We start from the raw sequence: 26,448 nt of genomic DNA on the forward strand, positions 1-26,448 counted from the left end.
TTAAAGCATTTTCAAGGATTTCAAACATCTGTATTCTGTACATACCCTGTACAGTGTATAAATAATAAGCAACTCTAAATGTACTGAAAGTGGTGAAATAATTCAGAAAATTGCTTAAAGAATTGTTTGTGTTGTTTATTTGGTACATTAAAAACACTTTTTTTATACAAATTACTAAACAAACCACCTTTAACTTGCTTCTAACAGAAGCAAATACAATTTAAGACCAATTTCTCCAAAATCAAAATGTCTGTTTTACATGAGATAGGAACTAAAACGGGGCAGCACGGCGGCAGTGGTTAGCGCGTTTGCGGCACACTTCTAAGGTCTTGGGAACCTCCTGTGTGGGTTCAAATCCAGCTACCGGCGGAGTTTGTAAGTTCTCCCCGTGCTTGCGTGGGTTTCCTCCGGGCACTCCTGTTTCCTCTCACATTCCAAAGACATGCATTTCAGGTGGAATGGCCGGTCCAAATTGTCCCTAGGTGTGAATGAGCGGGTGAGTTGTCTTTCCCTGTGTGCCCTGCGATTGGCTGGCAACCAGTTCAGGGTGTCCCCTGCCCACTGCTCGATGATTGCTGGGATGGGCTCTAGCACCCCCGCGACTCTACTGAGGATAAGCGGTGCAGCTAATGAGATGAGCTGAGATATATATATATAATATGATGTCACACCATGTTCTCCTATTACTAACACTCTTTTTGTTTTCTACCCTACCGCCTCACCTGAGCTCAGATGACGAAGATGAGGAACTAAAACAAATACATATAGGACTTGGGGCAGCACGGCGGCGCAGTGGTTAGTGCGTGTGCTGCACAGTTCTGAGGTCCTGGGAACCTCCTGCGTGGGTTGAAATCCAGCTACCGGCCTTACTGTGCGGAGTTTGTATGTTCTCCCCGTGCTTGCGTGGGTTTCCTCCGTGCACTCCGGTTTCCTCCCACATTCCAAAGACATGCATTTCAGGTGAATTGGCCGGTTCAAATTGTCCCTAGGTGTGACCATCCGTAATCATGGTAAATGCGAACTCACGACCAAATAAGATCATCGAGTGCTGGTGGAAAACATCGAAGCGCACAGGGAGTGCAGTTGCTGTGTTTTGCGGAAACGTGGCTCACGTTTAGCATGCCGGACGCTAACGTGTAGCCACCCGGAGCTACCCGGAGCAATCCGGCTTCAACGCCGCTAAACAGAGAAACGAAAGCCGGGGGAATCAGAGAGGAGGCGGACTTGGCAGACGAGGTGGTGTATCCCTGGATTTTCACAAAGAAAAGTTTTCCATCTGCCGCAGGGATGTCGAACTTTTGGACTGGCGTGACGTCATCCACTCCGCTACAAGCACCCCTAGGGCATCATGTTCATCTATTAATAAACAACGGGGTAGACTGCTGGAAGTGTGAATTTCCCTACGGGGATGAATAAAGTATCTATCTATCTATCTATCTGAGCGAGTGAGTTGTCTGTTCCCGTGTGCCCTGCAATTGGCTGGCAACCAGTTCAGGATGTCCCCTGCCCACTGCCCGGAGATGGCTGGGATGGGCTCCAGCCCCCCCGCGACCCTAATAAGGATAAGTGGTACAGTTGATGAGATGAGAGATGAGACATATAGGACTTTAATTTCTAATCATTAAGACTCTCTGCTAACTTTAGACAGGCCTGTACATGTGCTTTCTTTTGAGTCACAAAAATGGGAGTCAAATTCCGTCAAAGCTACATGAAGGTAACATTGTGAAACTGTGAGCCTCAGGGTCAAACCAAAACACATAAGAGATGAACATGCCTGTCAACCTCAGCGAAATTATTATCGATTGCAATTACTCTTATTAAGCGCTAATTAACCTTCTAAACACAACCTGGCGCCCATTTACAAGATTATGTAGAACAAGAAAAAGGATAATTTGTGTAACCTAGTCTATTTCATTAATAAATAAACTAAGAATTCTTTCAACATTTTTCTTAGTTCCTTCCCAACTTTCAGTGAATATTGTGTTGCTTGTTATACGTAGCATCCTGCGAGCAGTGACTTTCACGTCATTATTACACAAAACACGGAACAATAATGAGGATATTTTATTGACCATTTAATCCATTCAGCATACAGTATTTGCCTTGGAGAGCCAACCTGATCCTTGAATACAACTCTTCTTACTTGTAGGTTATTCCACAATTACCTTCACACCTGATTTTGAAATATCTAAACGGATATAACTTGATGCATGAGTGCTAGAGGTAAGGTCTTGGGCCCAGATCCAAACCCAGCCAAAAATGTCAATGATTTGTGGCTGGGCCACACTTGGCTCTCGCATTTTTATTTAACTTTTTGTTTTCTTTGTGGAGGATCTGCACAGCATGAATTTACTTTTACTCATGTAATTATTTGGATGACTACTTTTTACTACTACTTGATGGATATTATTCTTAGGTAACACACTTCAGCGCTGCACCTTTGCGCCAAGCGTACTTCAGCGCTGAAATACGTGTTTCATGGCTTAAGTGTGCATTTCGGCGCTGCACTAGGGGCCGCGCGTACTTTGTCACCGAAGTAGACACTAAATTTGAGGGACCGAGCCCAAAGTAAACTTGAAGTTGCACCTTGGTGCAGTGCGTACTTCAGCTGAAGAAGGGCCTTTTGTGCAGACGCGCACACTTCGGCACAAAAGTACGCACTGGGCTGATATGCAGCTTTGGGTTTACTTCGGGCTATATATATATATATATATATATATATGGAATTTACATATGCAATTTTTGATCTCAAATTTGCATTTATCATGAAAAAACATATTTAGATCTAGCTTAAAATGCAAATATATATATTTTAGAGACAAAATGGCATTAATATTTAGCTTACATTTTCAGGTGCAGGAAGTTCTTCCTATTACAATCTACCACTGGGAACCACCACCTTGATTTTTTTTTGGGTGGCCCAAAATAAATGTCTATAATGGCTACGTAATCCCTGCACCTGTCCTCTTAGGTGCAACCCATAGTGGGCGATGACGCTCCATAAGAAAATCCCAAATAAACTAATACCATCTGCCATTGAACACGAGGGAAGAAAAAATGCAATGGCACAGCCAAGCTACCAGACAGCAGTGATGATGTCGCATGGCAACAATTTCAAGCATTTACAAGCCCTTAACCGAAAATTCAAGCATTTTTAAATCTTTAAAAACACAACATTACAATTTGAGCATTTTCAAGGATTTTAAGCTCCTGTACGAACCTGATTTATATTTTTTCTGTTTTACCTGAATGTTGGTGAGTTTGGGATTTTCAGAGTAGCGCCACGTGATTTGGGCTGGTGTTGGACCACTAAGCGCCACAGCATCGGCAATAATGACGTTCTCATGGCGGCGAATCATTCCACTGTCTTTTGCCACAGAAATCGCCGTCAACATGTTGTCACCTAGCGGCATAGAGAGAGCTTATTGAAAAATGCATGACATGGGAGGCATTTTAAAGACTGTTCAGTGTTTGAGTATTAATATAAATTGCTGTTTTGAAACATTTTGTGAGACTAAGGCACATTTTTTTAAATGAAAACATCTTGAGGCACGTTGTCTGTAGAAAAGTTTAAACTGTGAAGACAGACTATAAGGTAGCCGGAATTTACATTATGAAGTTGTTCTCAGGGTACTGTCCTGAAAAGATATCAGTATTTAAAAAGGACAGTGTGTATTATTGTGCAATTGAAAACAAGTGCTACAAGGGACAAGAAGGAATACAAACTACAGAGACTCAAAGTGACCAAACTGCATGATTTCTACTCTCACTTATTTAGCCCCAGCTTTTTAAAGTTTTAGGGGCACCCGTAGCAGCAAGTTGGCAGAAAATTATGTCAGCTCTCTTTAAATGAGCATTATGTTGTGTAAAAAAATGCACACTTATTCGATGGTTCATGTATTTTTGCTTATTATTCCCAAAATATGTTTTATTACATTTTTCTTTTAAGTTTTTTGCCCAGCCTTTTGTGAGGTTTTTGGTTTTCAGGTACCCATAGCAGACAATTTAAAAATTCAAGTTTATATGAAAGTTCATGTTTTTTTTTTTTTTGCTTATTATTCAAATCAATATTGTTTTGATTGGTGACGTTTTATTATTTCACTAGGAGTTGCTAAATAATACAGTGTGGTTTAAGAGGTAGTCTAGTTAAAAAAAATGTATTTTGTTTGTAGATCGCATTTAGGCCTACACTTCCAAAAAAGAAAGTTCTACTGGCAAAATATTTCGCTCTTTTCTAGTATTATTTTTAATATTTTACTGGAAAAATAAGCAATTGTCATTCTATATATATCATGTTTTCTTATTTCACTAGAAATTTATTTTTAAAAATGTAGTGAAAAATGACAAGTAGTCTTAAAAAGAGTAAAATGTTATGCCAGAAGAACACTTTTTACTGTGTTCTTCTTGTCTAAATTTCACTCTTTAAGAAGCACAAATGGTATTCTGCTGTCACCTACTGTTAAGGAGGAGTACTGTTACCCTGATTAATTGGAGTTGGCACGGATAATCAACTTAACTATGCTTTTTGTGAACAGTTACTTATTAGTTTTGAACTTGATTTAATAACTTTGGACAATATCTTGCAGCATCCAGGACGAGGTCCCAAGAAACACATGTTGAAAAACACTTGCAGATAAAACTGATGTTTTTATTATAAAGAAGACTTATTTTTAGGAAAGATTTGATGCAAATAAAATTGAATACCTGTCACCATTAAGGTCCTTATGCCAGCTTGTCGTAAATCAAGCAATACGCCAGCAGTCTTTTTTTTAATTTTGTTCTGCATGATGATAAAACCAAGAAAGTCCAAGTCGGTCTCTATCTGCTCTCTGTTAGGGCAAAGGACACAAACGAAAAACACTGAAGGAAATCTACATCCTCTTATATAAATGTACTGGAACTTAAACTAGCCGTTCTCAAATGTGTAGGCTTTATTTTCCCATTCCCTGCAATATGAGATCGTAGTCACATGAAAATATTATCAAGCCGCACATCAATTAGAAAGACAAATTTGGAGTTCTTGCACCCTCTGGTAATAATTGTATTTGTGTTTCTTGCAGAAGAAATGTATTTGACAGAGGAATATGCAATGCCTTCCAATTTTTGTATCAAGAAAATGTATGGCAAAATTCCTGGATTTTACAAACGTACCCTATCAGTCAAGTTTGGGGGCTCTCAGAGGTTTTCTTAGGGTTAAAGAAGTGGACATTTTTGTTAAGACCGTATGTTGCAGCTTATAAGGTGCACCAGGTCATAAGGAGCTCTTTGAGATTTTCGGCATATTTGGGGTTTTTAGGTGTATCCGGAAAATGCAGTAATTTCCAATTTATGCAGCCACATTCTTGTTTTTGTTTTTTCATATTTTACAGTAGTGAAACAGTGAGTGACAGTTTCACAGAAAAAACAATAGCACTTTCATTACTAGAAATCTTCTTTAATTAGTAAAAAAAAAAAAAAAAAAAAGTAGGTGGGCTTTTTGGCATTTATGTAATGATTCTGAGTATTGTAAATATTTACCGGCTGAGGCTTTGGACTGCAGGCCAGGAGAGTTCATCGTCCAGTTGGTGATGCGCAAGCGCGATTACCCTGAAGCCCCGCCGGGTGTAAGTCTCGAGAGTCTCAGTGAAATTTTGTGGGACTGCAAAGACAAAAAGTAGCACAGCATTAATGAGCTCTATATTTTGAATGTTCTGTTTAAAGTAAGTTTACTTAAATGATCAAACGTCCCAAGAATGTAATGCACTGAAAAATGGCTGTACAGTGGTCCCTCAGCTTACTAACAGCAACTACCGCGACCAATTAACTCTTTGACCAAAATTTAGGAAAAAATTGCCTTCACTTGATTAAATTTCAGCTTTTGATTGGCCCAGACGAAGCCAGGATCAAGACTCCTTGGAACTGCTCTAGCTTTTTTTGATGATCTTAAAAAGAAAAGTGCAGGTACGAGCAGCAAGGTAATGTTTAAAGTGATTTATTTTTAAATTCAATGTTTAAGCAGAGAACTGTTATATGTAAAAATAGTAGTGTTGTTCCGCTCAAGGATGTAGGTTTGGCATGGACAAAAGGGACATTTTTGTTTATAGCAATTTTTATTTCGTTCCCCTCAATATTATGTGAGCACCTAAAAAAAAAGATAAATCTTATGCCTTTTTCACCTGTGAGTGTATATACCATATGTAGTTTGTGACAGTAAGGTTAAAGGGTAGTTGTAATTATTCAGTTCCCATCAATGCCAAGACCAAACCTAGGTCCTTTGTTCCAAACATAAGTTGATGGTTCCGGAAGAGTTAAGATGACATACGCACAAGGCAGGGGTGAAAAATGAGGATGTCAATAAATGGCTTAAAACTAAACAAGAGGTTAACTGTACATCATTCTGAAGTACGACAGAGAGCAGGATGAAACTTAGTGGCAGTGTTACGAGATTTCAGGAGCTGGAAAGGATGAACAAGTACATGGACCTCTTGATGACCAACGCATAAATAGACATGGTAAGGCCGAGATTTCGGACCTAAACGCTGCCGATGACGGAGTTAAGGAATTTGTCCAGTGCGTAAAGGCTGCATAACTCGTTATTCAGCAAGATTTTAATTGGAATGACGCTGGTCGTATTTAGAATAAAAAGCTATTCATTACGTACATTACAAGCGCAAACAAAGATACTTTTAAAATATGTCGCTCAAAAAGGCATATAAATTGTACAATAAAGTGTTTATAACAGGGTATTATTATTTTTGTTAATACATTTATATGTCAGTGTTATATATATATATATATATCCCCATGTTTAGTACTAAATTGCTGGTAAGGTACACATTTTATTGAAAAAAAAAATGGACTTTTTCGTATGGGTCAAACGGATTATTGAGTTGACCATTATTTTTTATGGGAAATATAAATCCAGACCTCGACCTCCAACCAGGACTGGATTAAGTTCAAACGATGAGGCACGTCTGTACTGTGTTTGAATTTGAGAGGTCTGACCTGTGTGGGGTTTGCAGAAATGAACGACAGTCTCAGGTGCTCCTTTCAGAAAAGCATCAAAGTGTTTCTGTCCCAGCCCCCGTACCACAACGCTCATCCTCTGCAGCGCTGAGGAAAAGGGGAACTGGCGCACGATTCCAAACTCGCAGGACTGGAAGGAAAGTGATTTTTGGAAATGTACATTTCTCAAAGACGTAGACATGATAGAATAAAAACTTTATGAGTCACTTGATAAAGACCCAAAGTTAAAGGATTACCTGATCAGGTAATCGAACAACTGCAGAAATTAGGCCATTGTAAAGTGAAGAACAGCATTCCGTTGCCTCCTCAATAATCTGGAAAAATAACATTTTGGGTCATATCTCAGATTGAGGATGATTTGCCTCCGTACTAATCTACGAACGAACAAAACCGTAAGCGCACAAATTCAAATTTGACTATTTAATACTACACCAAGTGACACAGCAGTGGTTGATTCTGAAGAGAAATAGAATCTTGCATGTTAACATTAAGCGCTTCTTACCGAGCCTGTGGCAGTGAAAACCTTGAGGTCCAGAGGGTCCCCGCAGAGATCGCCCCTGATGGTGATCAAGGAGTGACAGGTTGCCATGCAGGCAGCAAAACAAGTCTCTGTAGATATTTTTGTCTCTGGAGCTGAAAAACTGTTAGACCAGGAATAATTATTTGTCATATAATGGGGATAAAAATACCGAACATCATTATTATTATTAGCATCCAGCGTTGCTTCATCCTGTGCCTTTTAAATCAGACAGTTAATATGTATTATAGTATTTTCCGGACCTTAAGCAACACCTTAAAAAATATTACTTTAAGAAATGTTTATAAAAATTTTATATATATATATATATATATATATTATACATACACAAGGCACGTGAAATACCAAACTGCAGTAGGAGCAAGGTTTGCAGTTAAGGAAATTAAATCTGAAAACAAAAATAGTATTTAATGGAACATTAAGAATAAGATATCATGGATTCAGAACTAAAATGAATTGATTTATTCACAAATCGTTACTGTATGTTGACGCATTTAGTTGTAATTATGCATTTAAGATTATTTACCCCATTTCTGGTCAATAAAGCGCACTGGATTATAAGGCGCACTTTCCAATTCCTGCAAATTTGTTTTTTAGGTGTTCCCTATAGTCTGGAGAATACGGTAATTATGAGCTGAGATCAAGATATTTTTAATGCGGTTGTTTGATGGATTAATTACACAATTCAAATGTAATGATTTGCGAGTTTCCAACAACCTAAACACAATTTTGTGACACTAATCATAAAGTCTGTTTTCCATGAGAAGAAGTACAACCGTTAATTATCGCCTTACTAGCACTGCCCAATAGCCTTCGCGTAATTATGGAATTGACTTAGAAAACGAAATATCCTCCTCAATTTGTAGTGGTAAAAAAATTTATATAATTAAAAAAAAAAAAATTGTGTACTTGCTTCAAGGTTATCTCAGGAACACCGCTAACTATCATTTGTAACAGCCAGGGAAGTACTAATGGAATATTTTCAATTCCAATCCGATATTGATTTTATCCAGTTTGATAAAAGCAGGAATTTTACACGCTGTTCTGTTATTTTCTATTTTAGAGAATTTTGAACCGTTCACATCACAATTTCAACATTGAAGTTCTGTTATTACAAACATTGGGATTTCTTTATTCTAAAAAAAATAAACAAATTGCATGGTTTCACTAAGCTGGCCACTTCTAAGGGAGTAAAGGTGGGGGAATCCAATTTTTGCACCTTTCTAAAATAATTACTCTTACTCATTTTTTCATTTACTCCATAGATAAATATAAATTTATTAAAGGAATAAAGACAATATACAAGTATACTTCTCTTTTCAAAATGAAAAGAAACCAGGATGAGATTACACTTTTTTTCTATTTAGATAACCTAATATTTGGCGTCTTAGTCAAAGGACATGTGCCCGTCAATAAAAATGTACTATTTTCATTGATCCAAAAGACGCTAAACATTTATTGGAGGTACTATCCATTAATGATAGGAATTCCGGCTCTTGTAAGTGATCTGGCTTTTTTGGCTCAGCTCAGATTTGTTGTTTAAATTAATATATTGCCACTTATTAATTCAGGCATAAAAATCACCCATCTTTCAGTTGTATCGATATTATATATATATATATATATATATATATATATATATACACCCCGATTATCCTCAGTAGGGTCGCCGGGATGCTAGAGCTATTTTAGGGCAGTGGGCAGGGGACACCCTAAACTAGCCAGCCAGTCGCAGGGCACACAGAAACAGACAATTCACTCGCCCGTTCACACCTAGGGGCAATTTGGACCAGCCAATTAACCCGACATGCATGTTTTTGGAATGTGGGTGAAAACCGGATTGCCCGGAGAAAACCAACACAGACACAGGGAGAACATGCGAATTCTGCACAGGAAGGCTGTTAGCTGGATTTGAACCCATGACCTCAGAACTGTTCGCGGACACGCTTACCACTCGTCTGCCGCGCGGCCATTATTCTAGGCAAGGAAAGTCAATTCTTCTTAATGATAAACTCAGCTAAATGAAATTACAGATGTTTGTTTCGTTATTTTTATTAATATTTTGTTTATTACCCAATTTGGAGCAGTGTGATAACGCTCCACAAAGAACATTGTTATTTCCCCCAAACTCCAATATACATGGTAGCATAATACTTAAATCAGAACTACCACTATTATTTTTTTAAATCATTCCAGAGTCTTACGCCGACTCTTCGATGGCTAATTCACAAGGCTAACTCCTAAGGTCCTGCTGTTTTTGTGATTCCGTGATCTATGCATGGCGCTGATGGATAGAAAATGAGAAAAGATTTGGGATCAAATGCTGGTTTTGGGGATGATATTAAACTGTTATCAGATATTTATATAGAATCAAGACACCCCTAATAAGGATGTTTCCAAAAGAGGTTAGAAAGCCTTACATGCCACTTTCAGCTCTTTGAACACCCCACAGGTCTAAACAGTCTTCAGTAAGCGTGCCAGTCTAGAAAATAATGAGAGTAAGGAATTCAAATAAGGTCATCACTCACAATGGATATACAGGAACACAAAACAGAATATCATTGTCCTATAAATAAAAGGAGACTTCAAAGGGTTACTCGAAGACAATGAGTTTGTACGGGAACTGAGAAAACAATGTCTGAAATAGTTTCATACAAAATTATTTCACACTAAGGTTTGTGAAAGACTGTTGGGAAAAAATGTGTCACTCACCAACCACACCCAGCAAACACCTCATGTTAACACCCACGTCAGAAGCACAGATGGGCAGACTACATGACACACCCACATTTTTTGTGAAAAAATTTAACATTGTGAACAGACCAAAAGGATTCCAACTACCTCCATTCATATCATATGACAATAACCTGGCTTTGTTAAAATCTCAAAAGATTTCTAAACTTACAAAAAACATTACGATGGTCTTTGCCGGCTTGTAATACCGCAGCAAAGCCATCAACATGCTAAACTCTTTGACCGGTTTCCCTCTGGTGGGCGCTACAGGTCTCCCTAAAACAATGACAAACACGCTCAGAGACAGCTTCTTCCCCAGGGCCATCACCACCCTAAATGAGGGCACTTAACCGTGAAAACATATATATTGTGATGTATTGTGTTTTTTTGTTGCTGCTAAATGTCATTGCACAAAACCGTTAAAAAAAAAAAAATATATATATATATATATATATATATATACATTGAGACTTGTTTGGTATCATTGGTATGGTATTATTGCACATATTTTATTACACCATTGTTACAATGCACAATTATTATAACTTAGGCCAGCTTCTAAGCACTGCATTATAAATTATTTTGCCTATTCATCATAACAGTCTTTATATTTTTCTCTTTTAAGCCTTTATTTCAAATTTACCCGGGAGTGTAATGTCCACTCTCGTTGCATACAATGTTTCACAACATTGATATCAATGACAATAAAGACAATTCAATTTAATTATGCAGAATGCATCGAGATGAAAGCTGTTGATTGGACCCACCTTGTCAAAGCAGACGAGGTTCACCTGACCCGAAATGTTGATCCTTTGAGGACTGAGACAAAAGATGCAGTCTTGCTTCATGCGGCGCTGTGCATGCACCAGTCCGACCGTCAGGGCTATGGGTATGGTCGGAGGAACCGCAATGATGATAAGGTTTAAGGCGTCCAAGATGAGGGCTTGAACAGAAAGCTGGACCAGTTGAAAAAAAGGAACTACATTTACTATTCCACAGGATTCAACTGAATTATTTATTTTGTCATGTCCTTTGAATGACAGTGGAAGAGGCTTCTGCCACACGAAATGCAATGAGACGCAAGTGATGAATTTGAAAAGCGATACCTCTAAAATGACATCGACAACGATGGTGTAGAAGAAACCCAGCACTCCCATCACCACCATGCACATCAGGAAATGTGTAGTGTCACGGTGCAACTTAAAGTTGGTTGGTTTAGGGTAGAGGATGGAGCGCACAAGTTGTCCCTTCTGTGTATTAAAGCCTATTGGGTCATGCAAAACAGAAAATGTCAATTTAATGCATGACATGGGGGTTTTAAAGGACTCATATCCTGTGATTTTAAGCCATTTCAAAAATAACTATAATCATTAAAAAAATAATAATTTACATTTTGCCAGTTCAGTAGCCATGCTGGAGAGCATATAGACAGACAGACACCAAGCAGATGCATACAGTTTGGCTTTGTCAAAGAATACAAGACTACAGAGAGAAATTATGGCAGGCTTTAAAGAAAATTGTGGGATATGGGATACCCAAAACATTCTAGGTGCTCGAATAGGGGAAACTATCAGGAGAAATATTGCAGAATAAGGATGCGTACCTGGTAAAAAAGTTTTCTGACAGCAAGCAAGAAAGTTATAACAAGATTAGAATACAAACGAGAGCTCCGCAATGTGAGAAGAAATTTTTAATTAGAATACATGAGAGCCAATTTAAGGACAAATGGGGAAAAAGGGGATTGACTATGGAAAAATGAAGGACACCACCTCCTAACAATGAAGACTGGACTTTAAAAAAGATCAGGGTAAATATTCCCCAAAACTGCTATTCTTTTAGCCTTTTTTGTCTTCTGTTTGTTGAGTCTTGACTAATAAACAGTGCTAGATTTGCAATTTTGAAAAGACCAGAAACACAGTAAGAACTTTCAGACAGATGAATACATTTTTGTCGTTATTTTAAGTTATTTCTCTTCACAATTTTTAGATTTTCTTTTTGAAAATGTCTGAATTATTACATTATGAATATTATTAAGACAATAGGAATGCTATGTATGATTGTGCTGAGCGTCTGCAGTTGCCAGGTGAGGCATGCAATTCTCTTGCCTCTTAGCAGAGGGCGATAGTAAGACCAAAAATTCAGATTTGGCAGACGCTTCAGTCCTGAATCATAGAATTAGTGATACTATTAGGAAGCTAAGATCAAGCCAAGCAACTAGTATTTTTTTCTTATAATGGAGGATAACCCATCTAATGATGCTTTTATTCCAAAGAAGCAGTGCAGAGACTTCAGTTATAAGTTAAAATAAGACAATAAAACGTTTATTTTTCTGTGTTACCGTTTATGTAATGCTTTCTTGCTCTGCCAATCAAATGACGAATAAGATAGATGTAGGTTCATTTATTTGTAAATCTGACCGTCTTACCAGACACGAACCTCACAGCATATCACAGTCCACACAGGAGTGCAGCCAGCACTTTATTTATTTGGACCGTCAAGTTAAAGCTTTAGGCCTTGGGGCAGGAACGTTCAACTTACGAGCCAGATATGGTTTTACATTTTTTTAAGCTAGCTCTTTTAATTAGTACATCTTGATCGGAAATCAATTTAAATCCACATTAATTTTCTCGTTATCGTCCCAAACTTAATATATGTAAAGCCAAAGCAACACTTTTGAAGAAATGGTTCGGTCAAGATTATATAGGGTAAACTCTCAACGATTACTGTTATGGTGTTACACCAACTGACCTCTCATTTTGTCTGCGTGTCTGTATGGAATCCTGTATATGGAAGCTTATTAGACGACGTTTACTGTTGAGACACTTTATGATGAAAATCCTACAGAACAAACTGTAAACACCCAAGCACGCAGATCAATTTGACTAGTTGAGCAGTTGGGGTGGGCGGATTTCTGCGCACAGAGCGCACTTTCTCTCTCTTGCCCAGCTCCTCTGAAGGTAAATACATCCGTGTCCTTCTCATTCGCAGTAATATTATTTCATAGATTTGATCAAATCAAACATCATACAGTGAAATAAAATGCACCGAAAACTTAGATTTGTCTTGGGAAAGGGTTTGGTGGCTGTGTTGAATGTTGGCGTAAATTTATGTGTATCATATATATAAATTCAAAATGTTTTGCTTTCTTTCAGTCAAAAATGTTGCCAACCGCTGCCCTCTTATGTTGATTTAACTCGATATAATAAAATCATCAACTTTAATTTTTGAGTAAAAAATTGAACTTTGACATCACTAATAATAATGCATAAACTATGCATGAAACATTTGGCTCTAAAGCTGTCAATTCATGGATATACCCAAACAGCAATTTGTGCAGTTGTTTTACTATTACATTAGTAATAAGTGTCCAAGCTTAAGAAACTAGCAGAAGTTTCAAAATATTTGCTCATCTTGAAAAGCACTGGCCTCACCAGTTCTGACCACAAGAACCTTCACCGGCTCGCTAGCGCTGTAACGGCTTTGGATGACATGCGATCCACAGAAAAGAGTATGTCGCTTGTGTTCCTCTGGAGTGTAGCGCCTCTCGCCGTCCTTACCTGAGCTCGGCAAACTGTTTTTTGTGACAGGTACGCTTTCTCCTGGAGAACAGAATGACAACTTTAGGATCTTTATTGAAAATTGATGAGAAAAGTGACACGTTCATATTCAAACTACTTCATGGCAGTGAAAGTACATTTGTTCTGGTTCTTACATTTGCATGTAATAACAGTAGACAAGTGAGTTATTTAAAGTATTGTACCCCAGGACCAGACCCAGTTACCTGTCAACATGCTCTCATTCACAATGCAAGTGCCGCAGATGAGCACGGCATCACAGGGCATGATCATTCCATTGGTTGGAATCGTGATGACATCACCGGGCACGAGCTCAGTCGACATGACATGTTCCAAATCTGAAGTTTGAAAAGAGAACCATGGTGATTACTGACAATCTCTATAGCCTGGAATTCACAAATTATTCAAAAAAATACCACTAAAGTTGTATCTTTACTCTGATCACAAAATTACTAAGATACCAAAAAGATTTTTCACCAGTTACCTCGGAAGCGGGTCAGTTTGGCTGTATTGCTCAACTGTGTAAAGTTATCAAGGGACGGATCACTAAAACCTGAAGGTTTCTTTATTTTCCTCATGCTGAGGTTCTTTTTAGTTTTTTTTCCCATGTCCTCATGTCAGTTTCAGGTCGAGGGATCATTTATTTGTGGTCAGTGCATCTCTTTGAGACTTTTTTTGTGATATCGTGCTAAACAAATAAACGTGTCTTGACTTCTATGGTGTAGTGCTGAGTTATTTGTAGCTTGTATCGTCTGTGTGAGGGTTTGGGCGTGATCTGTGGAAGACAGCAGTTTTGTGTTTTTTTTTTTTCCTTTTCTGTCTACTTGTTTTCCTTGTAACCCAAATGTTGTCTTTTTATTTGTTTGACTACTCATCAGTTAACTTGAACAGACAAAAAACAATTGTAGCACTGAAAAGTCAAAAAAAAACACTGTGTACAGTTAAAACAAATCTTAAGGGAACTAATGGAGCACATGCCTTCTTTTCTTCTGCACACTGAAACTGGCATCATACTGTGCTCGACCACCATCTTATGCAGTTTAACAAATTGCTGCAAAATGAGAAAGGTGAGAAAAAAGATAAAAGTCAGAGACTAATGGTAACGATCATCTTGAAACAGACTACTACTACAATTATAATATCATCTCACAGGGCAGCTTAATGCGGAATTGTTAAATAGGGAAATATATGGTCCAATTTTGCTCACCTTTCTGACACTGTACAAAGTTGCAGCTATTAGAATTAAAGAAAGGATCGACATGCTGAGAGAATAATGGAAGTAGCCCTGAACAGCCCACAGGATAATAGCGAAGAGCTGGAAGATGTAAAATGGGTTCAAAACCTAGAAAGAAAAAAAATGTATTATAATTCTAATAAAATTGCGAGAGAGAAATAAAAAACAAAAAAATATTCAAATGTTTTTAAGAGCAAAACATACCTCTTTTATAAAGAGTGTTGATAAAGATGGCACTTGTACGTCAATCTCATTCTTGCCAAAAAATAGAGCTCTGTTGACAACAAGCAGTTGAAGAACAAGTTTTGACAAATACAAAAATACTATTTAAATATAATTTAATATAAATCCTTGGAGGCAGCACGGCGGCGCAGTGGTTAGCGCATGTGCGGCACAGTTCTGAGGTCGTGGGAACCTCCTGCGTGGGTTCAAATCCGGCCTTACTGTGCGGAGTTTGTATGTTCTCCCCGTGCTTGCGTGGGTTTCCTCCGGGCACTACGGTTTCCTCCCACATTCTAAAGACATGCATTTCAGGTGAGTTGGCCGGTCCAAATTGTCCCTAGGTGTGACTGAGCGAGTGAGTTGTCTGTCCCCGTGTGCCCTGCGATTGGCTGGCAACCAGTTCAGGGTGTCCCCTGCCCACTGCCCGATGATTGCTGGGATGAGCTCCAGCAACCCCGCGACCCTACTAAGGATGAGCGGTGCAGCTAATGAGATGAGATGAGATGAGATAAATCCTTGGTAAAAACTATCTGCTACTTTGTTAAATTCAAATTAAAGAGGCTGTATGCATTAAAAGTGTTATTCAAATTTTGAGGCAAGCAAACGCGCATCATGGGTGATTAAGGGCTATACAAATAAAAATGACTTGACTTTTAAACAGTCTCTCATTGAACATGGAAGTAAGGAATGCTTGCAAGGAAAAAAGTGGATGATTAAAAAAAAAAAAAAAGAAAACCCTGTGAGAGAGAAGCCTGGCCAGAACCTGAACATAATGATTGACATTTTAGGCCCGGCCCAACCCAGATTTCGGGTCGGGCTCAGGCTTATGATCTTACCTCCAAGCCAAGGACACATCTTATTACGCCTAGGTATATGAATAACATTTCATGACACTTTTCATGCTGACATTCTGCATCATAAAATAAATAATGTAAGAGCAGTATTTCTTCTAATATAATGGTAATTTGTGTAAACATTTTTTTTTATGAATTAAATCCCTCCCATATACAAAGATAGTTATATTTATACACACCATTACTCTACTACCCTGTTGACGGAACACTTGCTTATTTTACTATATCTTAAAAAGCAGATATAGATAGTTTGTCTTGGTTCAAGAATAATTATCTACTATGAAATCCTTGAAAAAGGAAATATTCAATAATGATATGAGATTTTGTATTTTTTTTATTTTGGCAGTAATGATTATCTGATGTTGAATTCCATGTTTTTTCTTTTGTAATTTATTTGAATTCAGATTCGTGTTTTTCCTTTTTTTAATTGCCATTGATAGAAAAAACACGTGACGTAAGAACGGGTGCAGTGTTCTGCTTACTTTGTAGAATAATTTGCTAAAGGGGCACTGTGAAGTATTAAAGGGACCTTTAAAACATTTGAGATTATTCATGAAGCCCAATTGTAACAAGCAAGTATATCATTTATTTGAGGGTTTCTTTTATTTTTTTTCATATTTCAAGGAAAAACAACAGCGTTTGTACCTGTAGTCCTGTGTTGTTTTGGTGAGCCCATCACTGTGGTCTCTATGAATGGCTGCACAAGTGACCTTTGAATCCTCCAAGCCCCTAAAAAGTCACCTAAATGTTATTTCTACTATGCACTATTATTTAATTTCCAGAGAAAAAAAGCATAATGGGCATCATGAGAGAGCTAATTCACATGCTAGCTGGTTACTCGCTCAAAATACCACAGTGGCTAACAATATAGAACCATGAGTGAGTTTTGACACGTCTGTAATTGAAAGTTGGATAACAGCCATTAATATCGAGTATGAAATTAATATTCAGATGAAATAGGACCAGCACTGGTACTAGCAAGTGGGACTCATACTTAAAGATTACAAATTCCTGTGCCTCTTCATTCCAGTAGTACTTGATGTTGTGCAGAATGAAGTACTTGACCTATTCGGAACAAATAGGAAAATAAACCTAACATGCCAGTAATATTTCTGAAACAGAATAACATATTGTGTTAAGTTCTCACTATGTTGGAAGACTCTTTTTGGTGGCATATTCTATTTTGCTCCTTCTGATTAGCGAAGAGATTTTGCTGGAGGTAGGGATGACAAGTGGTGTGCTGATAATCCAAACGATCAAAAGGGGTCTTGCCTGGTGCAAGCATCACGTGTACATTGGCACGAGCCCACAGTCGGAATTCATCCTGGGTAAGAAAATGAAAACAGTCAAGAGGACATTGCTGGCTTTCAATACCGCAGCAGAGCCATCAAAATTATTAATGAAACTTCCCACCCTGGCCACCACCTCATTGACCTGTTGCCCTCTGGTGGGCTCTACAAGTCCCTTAAAACAAGGAGAAACAGGCTCAGAGAAAGTTTCTCCTCCAGGACAATCACCAGCCTATATATCAGGGGTCTCCAACGTGGTACCAATCAAGAACAACTGAGGTGTTCGCCGACCTGTTCTAAAAACAGCTCACCAGTGCTTGGTTCATTGTTACTTCCGAGTAAAATGAAAGTGGGTGAATTTAATACTTAACCTGGTAATAACATAGTAAATCTATCTTGTGACTTATGAGAATTTTCGTTACTGCTAAATGTTCTTTTTTCATTCCACTATTGTTACAATGCACTAATATATCTTAGGCCAATCTCCAAGCACTACGTTGTAAATATTTGTGTATATCCGGAAAGTCTCTTATCTTATTTTTCTCTTTAAAGACAGCATGGCAATAAAACAAACAGAAAATTCTAAAATTTACTTTTTAGTCCTCCTCTGCATACCTATGGACCAATTAAAAGCTGTTAAGGGATTGAGAGGCTTCCACTTGATCTGCCATGCCCTATGGCGCACTTGCTCTGCTGCATTTCTTTAGCCAACATCAACGTGTTAATACAGTATTTACTATAAATCATCACTAAGTACTGTGGTGCTAAATGAAGCCTGTCTGGACACATTTGAACATGCTGATCCACCAGACAGATAGTACAAAATAGATTTACCAGAGTTAAATATGAATTTTTAAAGTGTTTAAGCTCTTTTAGTATTCTTCCAACAATAGACAGAGTAAAATTGAACAAAATAACCTCCAGTCTTGGTGAATAAAAATAGAGTTCACATAGATTTTACACAGTCTCTCTCACATATTTGAGATTTACTGCAACTACTGTAGGAGTAAAATGCCTTCCCAGTGTAGAAAATAATTGTCTGTTGAGAGTGCAAAAAAATAATTCGATCTTAAATGTTCCGCCCACTTTCTTTTGGGTTCCCTCGTTAGAGCAAGTACAATCCTGCCCTCTAGTCTTTGCACCGAAAGTTGTTACAAACAAGTTATGCATCGATGTTTTGTGAAACATGGTCGAACCAATGCTTCCATTTGTCCTTCAGTTGCTGTTAAATGAGTGTCTTTTATTACGAGTTTGAAATGGCTAGAATGATATAGAAGGCCTCCACCCGTACAAATAAACTTTCAGTTTACGGGAAATTCCAAAATAGGCCTCAAAGACTTTGCAAGTCAGTGATACAATAGTGTATTTCAATCTCCCCTAACCTTTTTTAGTAAAGATACCTCTTGCTACTTTGTGCTTTGGTTATCGCTGGTTTACTTCTTTGCAGATTTTTAGTTGGAATTGTCCTTAGTGTTAGATATTGATGTATATTGCATTTTGGTCGGAGAGAGCTTTCAGCAAGTGCTGTATGGAGCAGATAGTGTGTGCGTGTATTAGGCAGCCGTAGCAGTTTGCGTGTGCGACTGTGATTGACTGACAGCATAGTGCAGCCTAACAGACTGAGTGGGCATGCAGAGTATATGTCCCGAATTAAAATAAACTGGGAAGAATAGTGGCCGCTATCTTTTAGTGGCTCATTACATTGAAAAGAAATTCATCAATTAAAATTGAACTTGATGAATTGAAGAACGCAAAAGAATGCTGCTCACCACCGGGTGCTCCATAGATTGTTATCTGGTCCGGGTTTTGACAGAGGTGGCGTCGGGAGAGAAAGCAATAGCAACGATGGCGGTGCAGCCTACTGCAACGGCTAAGCTGAAAACCCTTACAAGCTACCCCTAAAGAGCCTGTATTTTTGCAATGGTAGATCCATTAACCATGAAACAAATGACCTGGAGCAACAATTTTTGGGAAACCACTACATTCGGGACTCCATCTATCCATCCATGCAGTTGCTGCGTCACTTATCCTTACTAGGGTTGCAGGGTACTGGAACTCATCCCAGCTACCTTCCGGCAGTGGGCAGGGGACACCCTGAACTGGTTGCCAGCCAGTCACAGGGCACACAGAGACATACAAGTCACTCGCTCATTCCCACCTAGGGACGATTTTGACCGGCCAACATTTGAAACTCCCATCTTAATCGTTGTTGAGACTTGGCTCAGAACGAGGACACCCGATGCTAGCACACTGCTAGCCAGCCGCTATCTAAATTGCCTTCTTCCTCTGAAAAGAGAAGCCTTCAAATTTTGTTTTTTAACTTTCACAGATCTTGACCGCATTGGTCGTCGTGGCACCAATGAGGATGCAACTAAGCTTTCTCCAGTGCTGACTGTTCCTTGCCTGATTTTGGGTTATGGCAAAGTTGGCACCATTCTTTGATGTTCTCAGCCCAGTTCTTTTTTGGTCTTCCTCTCCCTTCTGCCCCCTTGGACTTTGCACTGGAGAATAATCATAACCAGTCTTGGTGATCTTGTGACATGACGATACAAGTGAAGTTCCTGTCTGTGCACAGTTTACAACAGTTCTTCGTAGGGTCCAATGTGTCTCCTGATGGTGTTGCCCACGGTTTGTCACATGGGCAAAGTAGCTGATGCCTACAGTTTACTGTAGCATCACATCTCCATGCACTCTCTCTCATCCAATTTCATTACACTTTTCTATAATGACAATAAAACCCTCCATTCAACTGCAATTATGTGTCGTGCGTTATTATTTTTAAATTTGTAGTTTTTTACAGCCGTATACTCTCAGTTGGTAATGACGTCATTTTGAGGCAAGTTTAAACCTTGGGGGCTTTCCTGAAGGTGAAACGCTACTTCGTGGATTTGGTTTCCCCATTAACTGTGAAAACTGAGGGATCTCTGTACCAAAAACGGGTTTAATGTCTAGCAATATCCTTGTATCCCGGCCCCCAAAAAACATTAATAACTTGGTACTGTGCCTAAAAAGAGTGTGATGATGAGATAAAATGTAATACCTTTTCATCTGTATCCCTATTGGCCTAGTGGATTGGATCCAGTAGGGGTGTATATATTTTCCCTTAGAACCGATTTTTGTGACATCATAAACGGCACAAAAATAATGCGGGAAAGCAAAAGAAAGTGGAAAATGCGAGGAACAAAAATTAAGGCCTGCGTCCATAAATTGTAACGCCAAAGAATGGACACATTTTGTTTTTTTATACAGTTACCAGGAAGAGGGAGCTAGACAAGACTAAAACTGTTTGCAAACATTGTCGCAGACCCTTATCCCACTGCGGTAACATGACTAACATGAATGCAGATCTTTTGCGCCATCGCCCCGATATCATCTTTAACCAACACAAACGACCCGCGAAGGCATGTCAGCGTACCCTATGTGTGACACTTGGACATCATGGGCAACAGAGTCCTATGTCCCTTTAACAGCCCATTACATTGCATCCAAACAAGAGTCATGTCAGATTGTCACACAGGGCCAAATGGTGCCAAGTTGCTTCATAGCGTAGCAGCAGAGTGGGACATTTAAGGGAAAGACGCTGCATTAATCACAGACAATGCAGCTAATATCTCCCTTGCTGGACAGTTCTTCACAACATGTGCTACGTACACACCCTCAACCTTGCCTCCCAATGTGCGGTGAAGCTGCCGAGACTACTGGGATGAATGCGTCATGTAACAAGTTTTAAAAAAAAATACATGTTGAATTTGAAGAAACTGGATATTACTTTAATAGCTTAAACTTTTTTTCTTTTAGAGGCTCTCATTTATTTTATCATCTTACAGTGTTAACTGCAATAATGTTCAGTGATATATTAGGACTCAATCAATTCACAAATATAGAAATATAGTACCTTTTTTATTTATTATGCAACTCTAGCTCTTTTATTCCATGCGCCTTATAGTCCGATACACTTGGTATATGATAGAAATATCACAAAAGCTATTTTGGGGGGTGAGGCCTTATAGTCTGGTGAGCTTTATAGTGCGGAAAATACAGTAATAACTCTTGTAAGCGTACATTTTACACTCTGTAGATAAGGACCATATATTAACTGGGGTAGAGTTAAAAATTGACCATTTTGGTGTTTCATAGACACCTGTTATTTTACTGTGAATGTTTCTTTTTTGTTGTTTTTGATGTGATGTGCATTGGAAGAAGTAAAATCTTTCAGAAAGTCAGGATAACAAATTTTACCCAAGCCTACCGTCGTCCTGAGTAACAGTGTGTGCGCTTGCCCTGGCGAACTGAGTGTGCAGGTGGCTCGGACGCACCACTCAGGGAGCCAGTACAGCAACAGCAGCAGAAAACCACCTGAGAAAATTGCACCGACGCCCACCAATATCATCTTCCACAGGCAGGGCCTGTAACCCCACAACTCCTGCATCCAAAAATAAAGACATTTTATATAATTAACTAAGGCCAAGCTTTCGCCCAAATGGGTTGAAAAGTGAAGGTTTTAAAAATATATTTTTCAAGACGTTAGGAAGAAAAATGCCTTTCTGGGGACTGTACTGGATAATGCAAAACAGGAACAACTGTTTTTGAACTAATTTGGTCCCAGTGGGATGGGCTAAACAAGGGGCTTCAAATACACATCCCGCGGACCAGATTCGACCAGTTTGATGATTTAATCCTGCCCGCCGTAACTTTCTGAGTACGTTAAAAAAAGCAAGACTAGCTCATGTCTATCAAAATTTATGAGTTTTTTAACAAATACAAGCAAAATACTCCTTCCCGCCGCTAGAGGACATTAAAGGTGTAAAAGAAATTCATGTTAAAGACCCAGCCTCGGAGTTTGATCTGGTGTTATTGCCGGTTCACTGCTAAAACTCTTACAAATGTAGGCTTAATGAAAAACAAAGCTGAATATTTGGCCTTGAAATGTTTTTACTGATCCAGCCCACCTGAGAACATAAAGTCTGGATTCAGCCCCAGAACCAAACAGAGTTTGACATGCCTGGATTAAATACACCATTTTAGACATGTATTTTCAGACTCAAATCGTAAAACAGATGAGACCAGATTCAGGCCGAAATTCTGCATCCCAAAAGATGCCAGCTGCAGGATGGATTTTTACATTTTGTGGCTTTAGGCAAACAATATAATTCCAATATGTTTATTCGTTTCTCATCTAGCAACTTCTGCAGGCAAACCTAGGTCATCCAAAAAAGAATCCTTAACTTTGACTGGATCACTCATCTTAAAATTTAGGTTACCTAAGGATAAATAGATGACAATAATTACCATCTCGTCCTCTTGGTCTTGATTGATGAACTTCATTTTTCTGGTTTTCATTTTGACAAAGGAGCTGAAAAAAAATGTAATCATTGTGATCGTCTTGTCTTGTTCTAAAAGCACTCAAGCAGTAGGGGTGGGTGATATTGGAATTTTTGGTAATCCATCAAATTAAAGTAAATACAGGGAAGTGTCAATCGATGACGATCTGTTTTCTAATAAATAACTACAATGAAAACTTTACAGTATAAAGAGGTAAATGTAAATATTTCCACTATAACCAAAGTCAAGAGAGTCAAACAAAAAAAAGCAGCAACGTAACGAAAATATAAATAGAACAAAGTCAACATGACAACTATAAAACCTTCCCTTGCAAAATATTTTGAAAATTAAGTCAAAGTGAAGATAGTAAAAGCGATACCATGAAAATAACTACCAGTATAAAAATAAAATAAATTACAACAACCATTTTTTTCAGAAAAAAAATAAAGGAAGTCAATCCAAAAAATGCGGTAGTGCAACAAAAAATATGAATACTTTATTACAATGTCAACAAGACAATTTTAATATATTCCGTTACACAATATTTTGAAATTAAATTCAGAAGTGCAAATAACACAATTTGATCAAGTTTGAAAGTTATAATCTATGCATTGCCCTACGAACTATTAACATTATCATAGTGATAGTTGTAATGGGAGCACAGTATAGATACCAATACAATAGTATCAAAATGAACCAAGTACAAGCTGAATATCAATCATATCGACATTTGGATGGCTCAAAATATACTTGTCAGAAAAATAGCACGATTAGTCTGAAACAAGATACCCTGAAACTATTAAGCCAGTATAACTCACCCAAAAGTGCTGTGAAATTCCACCAAAGTAGCGATTATACACAAACATGGTATGGTTACATTCACAAGAGTCTAGTGAAACCAAGCCTGTAAAATGTTTACTCCAAAACACACAATAATGCCAACAGATAAAAAAATAATCCGCTTAAAAGCATTTTTGCATCGTTTGACGATCCTTGTTGTAATAGTTCGCTTCGCTCCATAATTCCCCTTTAAAAATAAATAGACTCGTCAGATGATTCCCGAATTTGCTTCTGACCTTTTGATTGACACCACTCGTGGCCAATTGCAAGCTTTTTTTCATGGTCCTTAGCCTGTCGTAACCTTTGAGGTCCTGTATTGAAAAAAATGTGTGAACTACTTCCGCTTCAATCATCTTTAGCCAATATTGCCCTGAATAAAATGTTGATTGACACATTGGTTAGCCAATTAAATTCCCAACGTAATTATATGCAATTTTTCGGGCTGTATTAGAATCAGAGCCAAAAATAAACGTGCATACATCCAACCCGGGATCCATTTATACACGTGATTACATAGACGTGCACAATCATGGATTGACTTCGAGAAAGAGAAGTCAGACATTCACAATCTTTTCACAATATCTAAAAATTGGCCAAGTAAAATTCACAGTTGCAAAGTTTAGGGCTGTAAACTGGTAGTCTCTAAATGGCAATTTTTGCAAACGCTTTGAAATACCTTTAGAAAAATAAATAAAATACTATGTTTAGTTTTCAAATCGTGATCAAACTTGACCTGGGACCAGGCAAGGCTTCATGCTATTCTCCCAGCTGTTTCCCAGCTGAGATGCCAAAGCTACACTATTTTGCAGGCATGTGATTGCAAAAAAAAAAATCTGCTGAGAATAAAAACATTCTATTTCTGTATGTTCCAACTTATATCACTCAATGTTAGTAGCACTTGTAGTAATTATTTCAGTTGGGGACAGAAAAACAGAGTGTTATCTTTCAAAAGCGACCAAAACTGTCCATGTTCTCCAAACGGTTCTAGAACAGCATTCAATTTATTTTAGGTACATCTTGGATTGGGATTTTAGGTGAATTGTATACAGGTATACAGATATACCACAGCCATATCCCCCTCGTTAAAGGACAAAAGAACTTTCAGCTCTGTTCTCTAATAGATATGAAATTTAACAGCAAAATTCCTTTATTCGGGTTAACATTTTCATAAGAAAAATAAATGGAAAGACTTTGAAAGCATTAAATGAATCATTTTAATTGGTGTTTGTTTTTGCCACTTTCCAATCTGCATTACTTTACCGAGGTCAAATAATGAGTGGTAGAAACAAATTAAATGGTTGTTTTACCTTTTTTAAAACATTTTTAACAAACATACAGTAGATAAACACTACAAGAGCATTAATCTTGGCGAAGGAAAATAATGTTGGGGGGTGTCCCTAGATTGTTTTCTAATCAAATATTTCATCCCTGAATCAAAATGTAATTGTGAGCCTCCTAAAAGATCCCCAGCCCACCAGCTAAGGCACAATTTTTATGCCACTAATTTATTAGTCTAGCCACCGTAAAAAAATTGTGTTGTTTTTTTACATGAGGCCCCCGAGTTTGACACCCCTGCATTGTTAAGTGTAGTGTTGACACCTTGTCCCGCCGCTGCTGGTGACTCAACCTAGTAATTACTATGTGGCTGTCAACCAAAGGCACGTAGGAACATGCTGCATAATGCAGCCTGCATTCATTTATTGAGACGATGCACCTGTCAAGAGTAGTAGAATTGCAACATTTCTTGTATGCCTGTCAATGTTGTGTGTTTTTCTCACTTAAATACTCTTTCTTCTGTTTGCTTTCATAAGTGCTTGTGATAAGGATCAGGGTCCATCACTTTTTGTTCATTTTGCCTCAATAAATAAGGTTATGTTAGGAGTCCAATTTAATGCTCGTATTTTGTCAATGAAACCTCAACGCGTTGTTGTTTTTAAGAGGCTAATTCAAATCCTCAAGAGTCAAGTATTAAAAGGGAAAGTAAACCTCAATGGAGCACAATTAGTCATCGGCCTTTGATCATTTTTAGAGTGCTTTGCTTTACGGCGCTTCTAGAATTGGTGGCTGGCATGCTGAAGATAATGTTGCTCCATTCCAATCACACTTATCGATTAGTTTATCAACATTTCAAGAATCGTCGAAGTCGTTACTTATCACCGCTCATTAAAAATTACAAGTCAATTATGTTCAATCCTCAACACCCACGAAAGGCAACATTACAATACAATATGATTGCACAAATAGGAAACTATTCATATCCTACCGTTTATTTTTTCCGTGGCGAGTCTTTCCCCACACACACAGAATGAGAAGAGTGTGCATGTGTCTACCTGTAGCTCGACATTTTTTTTTAATTAGTCGGGTCGAAAAATCAAGACACACCTCTAAAGAGAGAGAAGATGTCGACTTGACGTTGGATAGTCACTACTCCATTACTTTGTTTTAGGGACTGCCCACAAATTTCAACTCCTGCGTGACGTGCGTGGAAGAAAATACTTAACAGTAATCCTTAGTTTTTCTCAGGTGTCGCGTTTCAAAGACGGTGAGAAACATTAATTTATGTATTTTTTAACGTTTTATTAAATACTCAAAACCAACTCAGTTTGACAAGCTTAAGTATTTGTTTAGCAAATAAAAATACTGTTCTTGATGTACATGTTTTTTACAAATAATTTCTGTACTATCATATATAGTTGGTTGCCACTGGGATTGTGGGGGAACCATATTCCTGTGGTGTTTCTTGGGCAAGTACAGCCTGGTGGCACACATCCCTCTCCAGGACATCATCTGTTTCAACCTGGTCTCTCTTTCTCTTGATTTACAAATGTGCTAACCA

The 26,448-nt window shown here is 38.2% G+C and overlaps 1 protein-coding gene across 1 annotated transcript in view; it reads right to left on the reverse strand.

The window, feature by feature from the left end:
* The window catches only part of LOC148374365 (polyamine-transporting ATPase 13A3-like), a 39,947-nt gene extending 13,890 nt beyond the window's left edge, over positions 1-26,057 (reverse strand). Inside the window, exons 1-20 of the mRNA XM_088335356.1 lie at positions 25,876-26,057; positions 22,740-22,803; positions 21,700-21,873; positions 17,309-17,485; positions 17,156-17,226; positions 16,807-16,890; positions 15,290-15,359; positions 15,059-15,193; positions 14,830-14,902; positions 14,058-14,189; positions 13,708-13,875; positions 11,383-11,540; positions 11,044-11,232; positions 9,964-10,025; positions 7,508-7,646; positions 7,242-7,319; positions 6,985-7,135; positions 5,518-5,638; positions 4,705-4,829; positions 3,246-3,403 (exon numbers count right to left, since the gene is read on the reverse strand). Of these exons, the coding sequence (XP_088191482.1) occupies positions 3,246-3,403; positions 4,705-4,829; positions 5,518-5,638; positions 6,985-7,135; positions 7,242-7,319; positions 7,508-7,646; positions 9,964-10,025; positions 11,044-11,232; positions 11,383-11,540; positions 13,708-13,875; positions 14,058-14,189; positions 14,830-14,902; positions 15,059-15,193; positions 15,290-15,359; positions 16,807-16,890; positions 17,156-17,226; positions 17,309-17,485; positions 21,700-21,873; positions 22,740-22,803; positions 25,876-25,934 (2,388 nt within the window). The 5' untranslated portion in view covers positions 25,935-26,057. The remainder of the gene's footprint in view (positions 1-3,245; positions 3,404-4,704; positions 4,830-5,517; positions 5,639-6,984; positions 7,136-7,241; positions 7,320-7,507; positions 7,647-9,963; positions 10,026-11,043; positions 11,233-11,382; positions 11,541-13,707; positions 13,876-14,057; positions 14,190-14,829; positions 14,903-15,058; positions 15,194-15,289; positions 15,360-16,806; positions 16,891-17,155; positions 17,227-17,308; positions 17,486-21,699; positions 21,874-22,739; positions 22,804-25,875) is intronic.
* Positions 26,058-26,448: the final 391 nt, after the last annotated feature.

Source organism: Urocampus carinirostris, chromosome 1 (genome assembly GCF_059441175.1).
Source record: "Urocampus carinirostris isolate Australia breed hairy pipefish chromosome 1, RoL_Ucar_1.0, whole genome shotgun sequence".
NCBI classification, from domain to species: domain Eukaryota; kingdom Metazoa; phylum Chordata; class Actinopteri; order Syngnathiformes; family Syngnathidae; genus Urocampus; species Urocampus carinirostris.